This window comes from Acromyrmex echinatior, chromosome 14, assembly GCF_024713525.1.
Source record: "Acromyrmex echinatior isolate Ae372 chromosome 14, ASM2471352v2, whole genome shotgun sequence".
Taxonomy (NCBI): domain Eukaryota; kingdom Metazoa; phylum Arthropoda; class Insecta; order Hymenoptera; family Formicidae; genus Acromyrmex; species Acromyrmex echinatior.
In genome coordinates, this window is record NC_141865.1 from 8,502,190 (window position 1) to 8,515,924 (window position 13,735).

General features: G+C 41.3%; 1 protein-coding gene across 3 annotated transcripts in view; it reads left to right on the forward strand.

Moving 5' to 3' along the window:
• Window positions 1-220: 220 nt before the first annotated feature.
• px (MAP7 domain-containing protein plexus) overlaps window positions 221-13,735 on the forward strand; it is a 93,955-nt gene continuing 80,440 nt past the window's right edge. The window contains exons 1-8 of one of the 3 annotated variants that reach the window (XM_011060772.2): window positions 221-636; window positions 2,306-3,191; window positions 4,726-4,982; window positions 5,066-5,453; window positions 5,541-5,796; window positions 5,877-6,068; window positions 6,387-7,071; window positions 7,190-7,286. In XM_011060772.2, coding sequence (XP_011059074.1) covers window positions 2,417-3,191; window positions 4,726-4,982; window positions 5,066-5,453; window positions 5,541-5,796; window positions 5,877-6,068; window positions 6,387-7,071; window positions 7,190-7,286 — 2,650 coding nt within the window. In that variant the 5' untranslated portion in view covers window positions 221-636; window positions 2,306-2,416. Of the gene's footprint in view, window positions 637-716; window positions 1,052-1,075; window positions 1,467-2,305; window positions 3,192-4,725; window positions 4,983-5,065; window positions 5,454-5,540; window positions 5,797-5,876; window positions 6,069-6,386; window positions 7,072-7,189; window positions 7,287-13,735 lie in introns of those variants that run through there. The other 2 variants (XM_011060773.2, XM_011060774.2) reach the window with 2 other exon arrangements.

Here is a 13,735-nt window from a genome sequence, read left to right on the forward strand (position 1 = left end):
GAGAAGAAAGAATTTTACAAACTGACCAATGAAAGAATGTTTGAAAATATTTTCAGCGTAAAATGTATCATCGGCCCGATCGCAATGAAGCCAAGGTGCGATGTAAAATTCAAATTTCGCGCTGCTCTTTCACTGGCGGCAGTTCAATCGCTAATTCGCGACGGCGCGCGTGCACCGCACGCTCCCATTGGCCGTTCCGGCGGCGCTGTCATATGACGGAGCTGCGTGGCATGATGGGACGAGCGGATCGCGATTTTGCAACATGGCGGTGAAGTGAGGGCGAAGTCGCGGGTGCTGTGCCATCGGAAAATGTATCTTTCCTAGTCGCTCGTAGTAGCGATCCTGTCGTTACCTCGCAGTCACGCGCGACAGTGGAGATACGTGTTCAAGTGCCCGGTATCGGTCGTGTACCGGCTGCGTTAGCGCGTGTAAATATGAAGGGGACGGCCGGCAGCGCGACGACGAAGGTGACACCCCGCGGCATCGTGCGCCGCTCGAGCACGTATGGCAGGGACTAGGGCTCGCGATAAGGGAGTCCCATTTTTATCCGAGCAAGAGCGAGCCGCGGCAGCCGCCGAAACAGGAGCAGCGATTAGCGACGCGATGTTGTGGCCAGCTCTGCCGAACTGTGAGAACGTGAGTGTCGTGCGCCGCACGCTTTGGGCACAGGCGAGCGATCTTCGATGTACGGATGCAGGCCGCGCAGCGCGCGTGCCAACCACGGCCGCCACTATTGCGCGTAATTTCGGTAGCGAGAGAGGTTGGTCGCGGGCTCGCGCGAATCGCCGAGATCTTGGAATCGGCGAGACTCCGGATCGCGCGGTGCGGCGCGGCGCGGCGCGGCGCGACGAGACGAGACGAGATTCATTCGACGGACGCGAGTCGCGATGCAACGCCGCACCGCGCCGCCCAGCTCGTGCTGGCTCGTCCGCTCCGTCGTCTCGGAATCTCCGGAACACCTCGTACACGCCGTCCTGAGATCGCGAACGCCGTCGGCTACGTGCGATCGCCGAGGACGTGCGACGCGACTCGCGAAGGCGAGCTACAAGCAGTAAGCTCATCACCACCATTGTGTGCGAACCACGTTTCGTCGATTCTCGCTGCGAGCATCGCGCTCCGCTCCGTTCTGCTCCGCTCCGCTCGCCCCGCTGTCATCGGCGGCCCGACCGCGACAGCGATCAGCTCGTCGAGTTTGTCGAGACGCGATCAGGAAACGCTTCCACGCCTACGTTTGCGTTTCGCCCGCATTCCAATTTCCCTTCTCTTCTTCCCCGCTGCTGAAAACACACACGGGTGACACACACGCTTCTCCTTGAACGACGATTCCTTAACACTTGCTTACCGATGTACCGAGAAATTGATCTCTGGTCGGGCTCGGTAAACGTCGATGCTCCAAAAATATACCACATGCCTGCCGGCGGTGGTCTAAATGCATCATATATAGATGCTGTGGATAAAATGCTGTGGTATCGTCACGATTTTACGAATGGTTCTTTTCAACGCGCCAGTTGATCATCGCCACTTTGTGGGACTGTCTGTTTACCAGATGCTTGCGCACGAATTACTGCTCTGTTCTTGTATGCTGCTTGATAATGAGTTATAGACGTATTGATATTGAGAACATTGTGCGCGTGCAAAGGAATTGAAAATGATAAAGCTTACTTTCAAAATGTATTGCAATTTTATTGTTGCAGCAGTGAATGCAACTTATTATCAAGTAGTATAAACAACAAATTATTCAGTGAACCGTGGCAGTGATTACAACTAGACGGTTTCTGAATGTGAAGAAACTAATTCAAAAAATTCTTGTTCTCTCCTTGTATTTTTACAGAGAATTCTTGTCGATTGTGCTAGGATTCTTTGAATATCGTAAATAGTTTACTGTTCAAACCAACAGTTATGCTTAAAGCATAATTACTTTTAAAAGTTTTGATGTTATTGAAACGAGACTTACTTTATGAATTTTAAATATATCAATGACTGTTGCAAATTTGCTGTTATTATTTCGTAAGATATTTAGTGATATAATCTAGAAAATTATGTCACATTTGCACTCGAATAATCTTATTTGCATATAATGTGCTCGATATGCATTTGTGTAAGTTGACAGATACACAGAGAAATGCATGATTTCCTAATTTATCAATCGCTTACTATAAGTATATATATATATATATATATATATATATATATATATATATATTTTATATATATATATTATATATATAGATTGATAAATGATATATTAGAATCACAAATGTACACCATATATAATTTATTTATAAACCTAATTCTGTATTTTCAGATATACACAAAAGATAAAAGCTCTATCAATCACTGTGATTTCTGATCGTACATGCGTGCCAAACACGAAGATATAAGAGGGCGTTAAAAAAGGATCCAATGGTTTCCTGACATGATGGAAAGCAAATTATATGTGAAGAATGATTCGGGACTTGAGGGGCAATCGCTCACGAATGCACAGCCTAATCCGCTCGAGGACGGCGGCGGAATAAGAATCTGCTTCGTCTGCGGCGCCGTGGGCCACAGCGAGCAACATTGGTTACGAGTGAAACCAAGTACAGGTGGTTCACCCAATGAGCCCTATTTTCCGTTTCTTGAATCACATGAGCCGCCAAATGGCTATCGCGGCGATGGTGTTAGAAGCGGTGCTGTTAAGGCCTGCAATCTATGTTACATTCTGCTGTTACAACAGTGGGAGAGCTATGAACGAGAAGCTAGACCTCACAGTCAGCGAATTTATTGGTTGAAGAGATGTGACGGTGGGCCATTCACAGGAGCAGAAATGGCACTTCAGGGCGAGTACGCTGCCCAAGTCCTGGGCTTGACGAACGATCAGACGCCACAACTCAGACAGGAAAGTCGACCGGTTGGCGTCTCACCTCGATTACCACCCTCGCCCTCGCCGAGAATCGAGCAGACTAGACCGCCATCGAATTCGATTGTCGAGGTGTCAAGGCCGCATTCTAACACGGCAGAACATAGGCACTTGGAACAAGCAAGACTCACAATGGAATCTCCCCACCACAGATTGCAATCACCTCATCAAAGGTTACAGAGCCCGCGACAGCCCGTGGAAGACGCTAGAATATCCAATGAGGCGGCATTGGATCTAAGACACGCACCTAGAAGCTCACCTGCGCCACAACCCACCTTACCACCGCCTGCAGGTTAATTACTATTCATCAAGTCACGTCTATTAATCTATATTTGAAATTGAGAGAAAGAAAATGTGTATCTAACTTTTATGTATTTATTTGTAATTTTTATATTTTGTTTTACACATTCCAAATTACAATAAACATTATTGTTTATCTGAAACAACATATTAAAAGAGTACAAATATTTTTTTAATTACAAAAATAACAAATAAATATTTTTTGTAATTGTCTAAAAATATTTTTACTTTTTTTTTAATAAATTAATTTCGGGTGATAATATTATTATCGATAAGAAGCATTTCTTTAAAGAAACGTGTATATATAAAACAAGACGCGAAAGCAACTATTGGGATCTTCCTAATTATTAAATTGACCGAGGGAGTTTAATTGGATCTTTATCTGAGGTCAACTTACTGCTTTTATTCCTAACTTTGAGAGAATCAAAGAATGTACTGTTCATAGCATGGTAAATTGTGGTATAATCGTTCAAGAAATTATTTCAACGAAAATAAAAGAAAAAATAAAATTGGTAACGAATATGGATTATGAGATTAGTATTTATTAAATAGTAAGATACTTGTCTTTTTTCTGATACTCAAATCCTCGATAAGATACACATCACACTACTTTACCGGTTATTACGATTTATTACAACTTACTGGCCATCCTATATTAAGAGACCGACATCTTTAACAGCAGTGTACTTACAATTAGATATAGATAAAGTATCGACGAGAGAGATATATACGACGTAGTGTGAATGAAAAAATATTTAGTGGCAATCGTGCTGAAGCGTTTTAATATTTATAAAACGGGTCCGAAGTGTACACTTAACGAAATAACTTGGATGAAATCACCTTGGACAAGCGCTATTTGATAGGAGTAAAAGCTGTTTTTTACTCTTATTACGTTATCTCGTTTCAGAATGTGTACGCAGTAAATATACGAATCAGGTCATTATTTACGCTGGCCTTAGTCCTTCCGTGCGCTAATGTAAACATTTGAAAGTAAAGGTTAACAGTTTTGTAGATAAGAATTATATGAAAGTTGCGGCAAAGAGTCGTCCGATTCATTCAATGTGCATGTCTGATCTGAGTGATGATTCTAGGCGATTTTCCTCCCGTGCTCCGTCCGCGTTCGCGGATTATTGAGCTTTGGTGACCTCTACAATTTCGATCCGGCCGATATGATATTCATTAGTCAGCGGGTGCCCCGATAGATAACCGGGTCGTTCGAAATGGAACTATTGAAGCACTATGTTCGCTATCGTATATGAAAGCGCGAGAAACTATCAACACTCTCCGTATTCGAATATAGCGTGAATATAACATGGAGATAAACTCACAAAAAAATACAAAAAATAGTTTCTAAGTGGGCCACGTGAAGCGCGATGATAATGTCGAAGGCGTGTGCGATTCTCGGGACAAATAGGATAGCCAGTTGTATCGCCGCGCGTTTCACAGATTTTACGCGACGTCGCGTAAATTGCATTCGTCGACAATGAACGAACTGTGTAATCAATTGTCTGACGTTGCGATTGCAGCTATCTACAGCGGTGGATCATCATCTAGTGTCGGCACGGACATCCTGGATCTATCGATGCCAGACAAAAACTCGGTCACAGAAGTCTGTTATGTATGCGGGGACGAATTCAAGAGAGGATCTCTCAGTCATATCGCTGCGAAGCCACTGCCAACTCCACCGCATCCTGCTTCCAGTCCACCGCCATTTTTTCCATCATTGATGCTTCATCCTAGACCGAGCAGAAGTCGACCCATGGACAGTGCTGGACGAGTACAGGTATATTTTCCGACATATTTATTTTCTTGGTAAAAAATTATCTTTAATATTTTTATAATAATTCATATATTTTGACTTTTTAGGCCTGCTCAGCGTGTCAGAATCATCTTTTAATACAGTGGAAAGCATATACACGGCAAGGAGTACCGCATAGTGATAGAAATTATACCCTTCGGAAGCGGCAAGCACCTACAATGGATACAACCACATTTATTTGCTACACTTGCGCTCTTGAGTACCCTTCATCCAGTATTAGACTTCTGTATTGCTGTCCTAATCCAGAGAAGGAGGTGTACTTCCCTTTTATTTATTCTCTGAGACCTCCGTCAGGAGCTAGTCCTATTAGTCCTCAGGGAATGGTGCAGGTTTGCTCCATTTGTTACAAAGCTATCCCGCAAAAGCAGCAAGTGTTTGGCGGAGAAAATAACGAGGCACAGCCAGCCGGACAAAATGTAGATTTCCGTCAACAAGGTTAATTTTCATTAATCTTGAAAAATATTTACACTTTATATTGATGTTTACAGATGTGTCTAAAATAATTGAACATTTTTGCTATAGGTCCTTCGCCACGGCCTGCTGTTCCAAAATCTCCAGCCAATTTAGCTGGTAACGATATTCGCTTTAAGCCATACGACTTAAACAAGTCAACGGTTGCTACAAATAAGCAACGAAGCAGTACCTCCGTGAAAGCTCCCACGCCTGGGCAACGAAATTCACCTAGCAACGGTCCTGCAGAAAATGGAACTGTTGCGCTTGGCCAAAATTATAGGTGCTATATTTGTGAAAGATTATATCCTCGTACTCATATGGAATGGTAAGTTCTACTATATAAATATCACTGAGATTACAGTTTTGTAGCGAAATATCGATAATTCTACATTTTATCTTTATCAGGTTATCTACGAGTCCGGAGGGAATGAATTCACATGCTATGCATTTTCCTTGCTTACGAGGAATGGCACGTACGTCTGAAAACGCTTGCATGGATAGTCATGGAAGAGTATTGGCGTGTAGTCACTGCGTAAATCATCTTGCGCAACAGTGGGAAAGCATGGATGCTGAACGGGTTCCCTTAGAACGTCGCAGGTTAGTCCGCCAATTTACATTAACTGTTAATCAATCTTAATAAATCTTAAATGATTTGCATATATTATGCATGTTAATAATACCGCAAGAAATGTTTTGTGTGTTGATTAAAATGGCTTTATCTATAATTATATCTATCACATTTGTATAAATATCTATAATTTTATCTTTATAAAAAGATGAACAGTTACATAATTCTGTGAACAATTTACATTGAAAAAAAAAGTAATTGTTTCTAAAATTAATATCTTCATTAAATGTTATATTATGAGAATTAAAAAATGTATTATAACATTTGTAATGTCTGTTAAATTCCAGGTATGATATTCCTAGTCCACATCCAAACGGTGATGTGAATCGATCAATTGCTACCCCACCGAGCTCCAGTTCGGATCGAACGTTCGGAAGCAATCCAGGCACATCAAGCAGCTCGATTTATTGTTTCTTATGCGGTTTACACAGTGATTTAACTTTAGCAAGAGTCTTATATGGCCGTCCTCAGGGTCGAAACGCGCCATTTTTCCCGGAACTGTTGCGCCACCAGTCACCACCGAACGCCGAACAGCTCCGTGAGGACGGCTCCGCCCTGGTCTGCACGTTTTGTTATCATTCATTGTTGGCGCAATGGCGTCAGCATGAATCTCTCTCCGGTGGTCAGCAAGTGAACGCCGCCGAGCGCCAATATAACACCCATGATTATTGCTGTTATGTTTGCGGCATTGTAACGTACAGGAAACGGGTACGAGCGCTGCCAGTAAAGGACTTTCCGTTTCTGAGGTATCACAGGCAACCAGAGAAAAGCCTACTGTTAGAAAACGGCGATTTTGCGGTGGTGTGCTTGGATTGCTACGAGACCTTGCGTACGCAGAGTCTCGAGTACGAAAGATGGGGCCTGCCTGTTGAGAAACGAGAATACAATTGGATTGTGCAACCTCCACCGCCTGAGGACAGTCCTGATGCGGCCATAGCCAGATTACCGTCGGGCGAAAGGTCCGAGAAAGTGGTGAGTATATCCTTTACATGTTCGCACTTCGATGGCATAACACGTACATAAATAAACAATAAGCCTATTATATCCCAACAAAAATGAATCTACAGTTATGTTTGCTTATCTCTGACAGGTTCCACCGACATTAACTGTGAGGCCAGCGCGAAAGAATTGTTCACCAAAGGCACCCGAAAAGAAGGTACCTGCAAAAATTCCGGAGAAGGAACAAGGTAAGTGATAATTCAAATGAAATGTGCTTACTGTGCAGTGAGTTTCGTATTATGTATGACGCTTACGAAAACATTTTTTTTGTATATATCGACGTTTTTTAACTTTCCTGTTTGGAGATTAAAAAACGAAATAAAAATTATTACGTTATTCCGTCTCAAGACGACGATTAGTGCACTTGGAACATTTTTAAAAGTATATTTAGCGAGTTTTAAACTTTTCTCGTCTCTTGCACAGTAATGCACTTACTACTTCTTAATTAAAGAATCGACAACAGCTCTCGGAAGATTTTCTCTAGCATCGATAGTTGAAGCATACTTCCATTATTTAGATAATACTGAATTGACTTTTATTTAACCTATACTTTTTAAACTATTCTCTTATGAAATTGCGCGGAACGATTAATCTCTTTAAACTTCTCGTTTTATAAAAATCTTTTATTCACGTGTTTAATTGAAATTATACAAAAATATAAGGTCCCTTATAACTAGCGATTCTTGATTGCTTTAAATATCATGAAAAATTTGTTTAAATATTGGTATTTATTAGATTTATTATGATTTTATATACATATATATATACACATATACAACTAAAATTATGAGTATATCCTTAAGCAAAACTAGTAATGGCGAGAATATACTATATATATATTTTTTCGTCACTACTACTTTTGCTTAAGGATATACTTGTGATTTTGAGATTTGAATTGGATTGCTTATCTTTTTCCGATCAAAAACTTCCTCTTATAAAAACTGAATGAAATAATTCTCTCACGAGTTCGCTATATCCATCGTAATATCCATCGTAATGTTTCTGAAACGCGAAGATTGCGATCGCACAATTAAACACTGTTAATCTTTGGATTTAATTAACTCATTAATGACAATTATATTTCTTGCACCCCGCGAATTCTCGTTCGTTGAAATTTTATCTTTATTTTAAAGTGAAATGAAGTGGTTAATGAAGTGCAGAGATGTGCATCGGTCGGTGCTAAAACAGAAGGCAATGTCTTTTGATCTCACTACTCCGCACGTTTAAAGCGTAGCAAATATATATGTGTGCGCGCGTGTGCGTGTGTGTGTATGTGTATACATATACTAATGCGCATGTACATTTGTACAAAGACTCGGCAGGGCGGAAGGTACGATGGATGTGGAAGGAAAAGGAAGGATGGATGAGATGCGAGTAGCTCTAAAAATCCGACAGACAAAAGGAGACTGGCTGTGAAGAGCTATAGTCCGAGAATATAGTCTGATGGTTTGCGTTCGAGCGAATTTCCGCTTTTTTTCCATCGTTCTTCTGATTTTCTCTCTTCTTCCTTGTTTGTATCTTCTTTTTCTGCTTATATATCTCCATCAACCCTTCTTAAGTGTGTCTTGAGTTATAAGCAGTATCTCTCTTGCTGTAAACATACCTTGTATACGCTCTATAATTACATCTTGTGACATTTCTTTTTTTTTACGCATATCCTAAAGATTAATTACATTACATTTAAACAATAATTTGAATTTATATGTTTATACATATTAACTGTACGATTAAATTTCAGAATGCAAAAGATTATAACGCGAGAACATTGCGCTCGAGGTGTGGTACATTTCGTTACATTTTTATTCGCTGACACCGCGCGTGTTCGCCCGAGAAAAGCTTTCTCGCCGCGAAAGGTTCCCTTGTGGCTTGGTTGCTGTTAGCCTGTAACACTTTCGCTTTGTTCTCTTCCTTTTTCGTTCTGACTTTAGCGGCGGCGTGCACGCCCCTGTAGCACGGAGGAAGGTACGTCTCCTCGAGTTTACGCCGTTGGACGCGTGAGACCACCGTGCAAACCTGCCATTTAGGAGTCGTAAACTTGCACTCGAGCAGGCCGTTGAAGTCGCCTTTTTAATCCGGTCGCTAGACAAGCTTGTAAAAAATATATTAACCAAGTAACCTTCTCGTACAGGGCGTTTCACAACGTTATCACGCCCTCTTTTATGAATTCTTTAATTCGCTCGATTATCGGAAAAACTTTATATATATATATATATATATATATATATATATAAAGAAATTTCTATTTGCAAATATCGCATTATTTCGAATCCGTAGGAGATAACTGGTGATTTCCCATTCCGCAAATATCGCGATTATTTTGAATCCATAAGAGATAATTCCATGAAAAAATTTATCATAAAATAAAGAGATTATTTAACTTTACGCTTCATTTGTTTCCCTATCGGGAATAAACCGGAGATATTGTATGTACATATATCGGAAGCACTGCGAAATATCCCGGAAATCCTATTGTTTAATGTATCAAATATTTTAGCGCTATTATAATTTCGCGCTGTGCGTGACTCTTTCGAGATGCTTTAGTATCATTATCGTGAACGATACGTTTTATGGGAAATCATTGTTGGCAAAACGATAGATTTCTTTATTTCGAATTTCCGTTCCGCGAAACTTTTGCAATAAAGCCTTGTATATAATCAAACGGTGTACCTGGTATTGTCGACAGAATGTTGTCACGTTCGTAATATCTATAATTATCATAAAAAATTATAGGTCAGGCAAAATGATATCCTTCTTAACCGCTTATAACATGGTTCAAATTTTTATACTTGAATAATGACATTTAATGAACTGGAAACTAGAAAGTAGATTTATTTAATTTGCCTACATTAAAATTTAATTGAATGCTGTTCCCATAGCTAGCTCTCAATGTTTCTGTTTTAAGTATTAACTAGTCTGCACTGCGCGTAAAAACGCAAATATTTTATATTAATTTAATTAAAATGTTAAGAATCTTTTTTTAACTACTTTCGTAATTGAAATTTATCCATTTTTTAAATGTATTTTTGTTAAAAAAATATTTTTCAAATGTGCAAGCAACTAAATTCACGACGGAAGTTCAACGCGACGGTAATTTACTACAGCTGGAGAAGTCTTGAAAATATAACAAGAAAACGCAGAAGTCATTGGTAACTCCGAGTATCGCGTTCTCGTTGAGGAAGGAAAGGAGGAAGGAAGTGCGCGCAGGCAGGTATAATACGATCGTCGAGATCAGGAGGTCGATTAAGGTCGGTCGATCTGGCTTAGAGGGTACCGGGGGTGGCGCTCGAGGTGTCAGATGGGACTTAGCGGAGGGCTTAGCGAGGAGCTTGCGCTCGTGGATGGAGCAAGGGGGTTAAAGCGCGGAAGGTGGAGTATCGTGGGTGAGGAGATGCGGAGGAGTGAAGGCGGATGACGGGTGGCGGGTGGCGGGTTGGCGGAGGCTTGGAGGGGCTAAAGGAGAAAGAGCAAACGCCCGCAGCGTGACACCGCATTGCGCCCACTTGCCAACCCGCCCAACACCTAAATTCGAATTAGGGAGCCAGCCCCATCGTTTCTCGTCAACACGCCTGCCGTCCTCGTCCCGATCCTCGTCTCCTCCTCGACTCTTCCTCGCCCACTCGCCCATCGACCCTCTTCACAGTAAACGTACGATGTGAGATATCAGCCCTCTCACCCCGTCCGTCTGCGTGCACGACGTCCATCTGCGACCCTCCTCCTTACTTTTTCTCTTTCTTGCTCTTTCTCGGAGAGAGCAATCGGCAGAAGAGTACTCGCTCAACTGTGTTGCCTGCCTGTCGTCTTCCTGCGGGAATCGATATCAATGTCATCGACGACTTACCTCTCACATTTCTTATCCCTCGATAACCGGCAGCATATATACTCGTAGCTGTTCTAGTCAGGCACGTGGCCAAAAGGCTCGATTTCGCTCGTGTGCCCACCGCTGTCTCGTGGAATCAGTGCCAAGGCGCGATCCGATCGACTCTCCAGCTTCTCTTCCAGATATTACTTTGTAACGTGTGTTACTATATTTCTTTATTAGTATTATATGCATCGTTTAACTACTAAAATATGATATACAAAGAAAAAAAAGAAAAAACATTTAATTCATTTCTTTAATTCATTTCTAGTGGATTTTTCTTTAATAGAACATTAGTTTGAAATTTATTTATTAAAATATTTTTAGTATATAAATTTGAAAAATATTAAAAAGAAATGATATCTAATTCAAGTTTAGTAACTAAAGGAAGAATTTATAATATTAGCTAGGCACGCACTATATCGCTTAAATAAGTAACGCCTTGTACACATATAGGCATGTCCAACACTAGCGAAACATTAAGCGTTCATAAGGGCGCATTGTTTCCGAATTGAAAGGGTTGAATTCAATTCGGATGATGTCGCGGTTCCGCGAGCAATTTAATCGGATATCCGTGGTGCGAAACCTACGTTTAGACGCCTCGCGAGCGGATGCCGCGAATTCATGTAGCGAGGTATACCTCTCAACGCGTTCTCTTAACAGAGTATGCTTCTGGCTTGGCGCGTGTTAATAATTAACCACCGTTGACTGCCTTACGAAGTAGTAGAACCGCTTGCAGGCGGCTCCATGGCTCGTTTCACCGTGAATAAACCTGCCTTCCGGTTAGCTCCCCTTTTCTGCTTTCTGCTTTCTCGTACATCGGTCATTCCTTCTTTTGCTTCGATTCGTCCGTCAAAGTCTACGTGCTCGACAAACGATTCTTTTCATGGAACGATGTTTCTATCCGTTACTATCGGCACATGACTATATTTTAGCTTTCGTTTTCGCAGAAATTTATATAAGGAAATTATGTTTCGTGAAATGACGGAGAGAGAGAGCAAGAGTATAATTTCCCAGAGTATAATTTAAAAATATAGCTCGACTTTACTGTTAGATATCAAAGGAACAATGGCAATGCAGTCTCTTGAATTAAAAACCATTTTGTTATTTTTAACTTCCATCTGTGTCAAATTATAAATCAATCCATTTCTGTAATTAGTTTCAAAGTAAACAACGTTTATATTAACGTATGCACTTAGTAAATAATAAACTAAATTTGAATCAAATTTAATGTATGTATTTTGATTTAACTTCATTTAACGTCAAATTAACGATATATTAAGTAGACGCAGCGATGACCTATAAAAACATTAAAAACGATAAAAAATAACTCAAATTGCTTATAATTTGACATTATGAATTTAACAGAGTTCTTCCAACATAATATTTTTAGTACGCGGTTAGACATGGTTATTTTTTTCTTTATCACGATCGTTAAGGGTAAATTGCGTTCCGCAGCACTTGCGTATGCGGGGTTACTCTCGTTCGAGCGCGATAAAAATAATACAGCTTATTAACCCCCTGGAGAATGTCAATGTGCTATTATAGAGAGTGGGTGGCGGTTGTGAATGACGAGGCAACGAAGGCATGGGGGCGAGTAGCGAGAACGCGCATTCGTTCGGCGGTGGAGCGAGAGAAAAAGTGAACGGCACCCCGAAAGAGGATACGGGGAAGCAAAAGAGCTCGTCGACCGAGACGCGGAGGTTGGAGATGAAAGAGGATAGTCAAGTAGTCTAGGGTAAAAGGAAGGGACGAGGGGAAAGTTCCCTGTCGCCGCCACGTATTGATTTTGTCCGACAGACAGTCGGCTGTTGGACTGTCTGCCTCATAAGCCTAACTCACCACTCTGTGGGATGTCGCGTGGGCCCTACATGGGTAAACTGTTCCCATAGGTCCCAGCTCTTTTTTGCTCTTCTTCCTCATGGAGTGGGCGATGACACGGTTCCGAGCGCATGGAGAGCACTCCTGGTGTGAAGGGCATTTTCTGTTGATCGCTGCAAGGCGCCGCATATTCTTCGACGACAGTTAGAATAGAAACGGTTTGTTTAAGATAACGGAGAATTCCAGGAATTTTTGCGTCTTTCAGAAAACTGACTTTTGCCGACTGCTGATTGCTGTCTCAAAGGATTTCCTTCGCGCGATTTCTGAGATGCGTGAGTTTATAATTAGAATTTACGTTCGCGAGGAATACATAGATTTCGTAAGGAAATTTCTTTTAGACAGCAATTCTTTCATTTCACAATTTCACGCGCGCCTACTTGAGCCTAGTAAAATGTCAAAGCGTTACGCGGTGCCGTTGCGTGTTTGTCAGTTATGCGCGGTAAAATATCGCTGTCAAGGCTCTCAGAGAATAATGTTGCTGTTGCAATAAGGAAATAAACGAAAAAAAAAATAAATCCAAACACGCAGATTAATATCTTTTTTTTACTTATTTCCATCTTGTTTGTTCTCACAATTTTTTTTTGCTGAACATCAGAAAACTCAATTATAAAATCCATAACAAAGTTCCGGATTTCAAGTCTTTCTTTTTTCTCCATTTTATCCTTTCCTTTATTCGCTGTCAGTTCGTCTCCAAATCGTATCCGTGATAGACGTGTGTCCTCTTCGATATCGATTGCCTGTTACCCTGGCTTGCACTCGTCGAGTACGTTGTCACTTGGTCGCAGCAATTGGTCGGCTTATCTACATCGCGTAGTCCGACTCTTCCGGGGAAGTCCTGAGGAAGCTATAAATATCGTTCACCGGCTGGTACACTGGAGCTGCTGAACACGCGGTATACCA